Here is a 320-nt window from a genome sequence, read left to right on the forward strand (position 1 = left end):
ATTTGCACCCTGAACATTCAAACTTGAATAGCTCAGACATCCAAATTTCGTCTGCTTGGGACCCCTGGCACATGGCAACCAGGCCCAGTACCTACTCCCAGAATTCCATGACAGGCGAAGTAAAGTTCTCAGATGGGGTCACCATGCTGGCTCCTGAGCGATTCAGAAAGTCCATGCAATGCTCTGTTGGGGACAAGGGAGCATGTATATCAGTTAGTGACAAGATGGCAAGTAGATGCTCTCATAGCCCAGTCACCCCTGACCCTCTGGCCTTGCAACCTAGCAGTGCCCACCATTCCCAGTCCCAAGAGCTTCCTTTG

At 51.2% G+C, this 320-nt stretch overlaps 1 protein-coding gene across 6 annotated transcripts in view; it reads right to left on the bottom strand.

The window, feature by feature from the left end:
- SLC6A12 (solute carrier family 6 member 12) overlaps positions 1-320 on the bottom strand; it is a 25,585-nt gene that overhangs the window by 12,201 nt on the left and 13,064 nt on the right. For all 6 annotated transcript variants that reach the window (XM_023517094.1, XM_003796445.3, XM_023517095.1 and 3 more), the window contains one exon: positions 96-183. In XM_023517094.1, coding sequence (XP_023372862.1) covers positions 96-183 — 88 coding nt within the window. The remainder of the gene's footprint in view (positions 1-95; positions 184-320) is intronic.

Source organism: Otolemur garnettii, unplaced genomic scaffold (genome assembly GCF_000181295.1).
Source record: "Otolemur garnettii isolate 467f Iridium unplaced genomic scaffold, OtoGar3 scaffold00104, whole genome shotgun sequence".
Classification (NCBI taxonomy): Eukaryota; Metazoa; Chordata; class Mammalia; order Primates; family Galagidae; genus Otolemur; species Otolemur garnettii.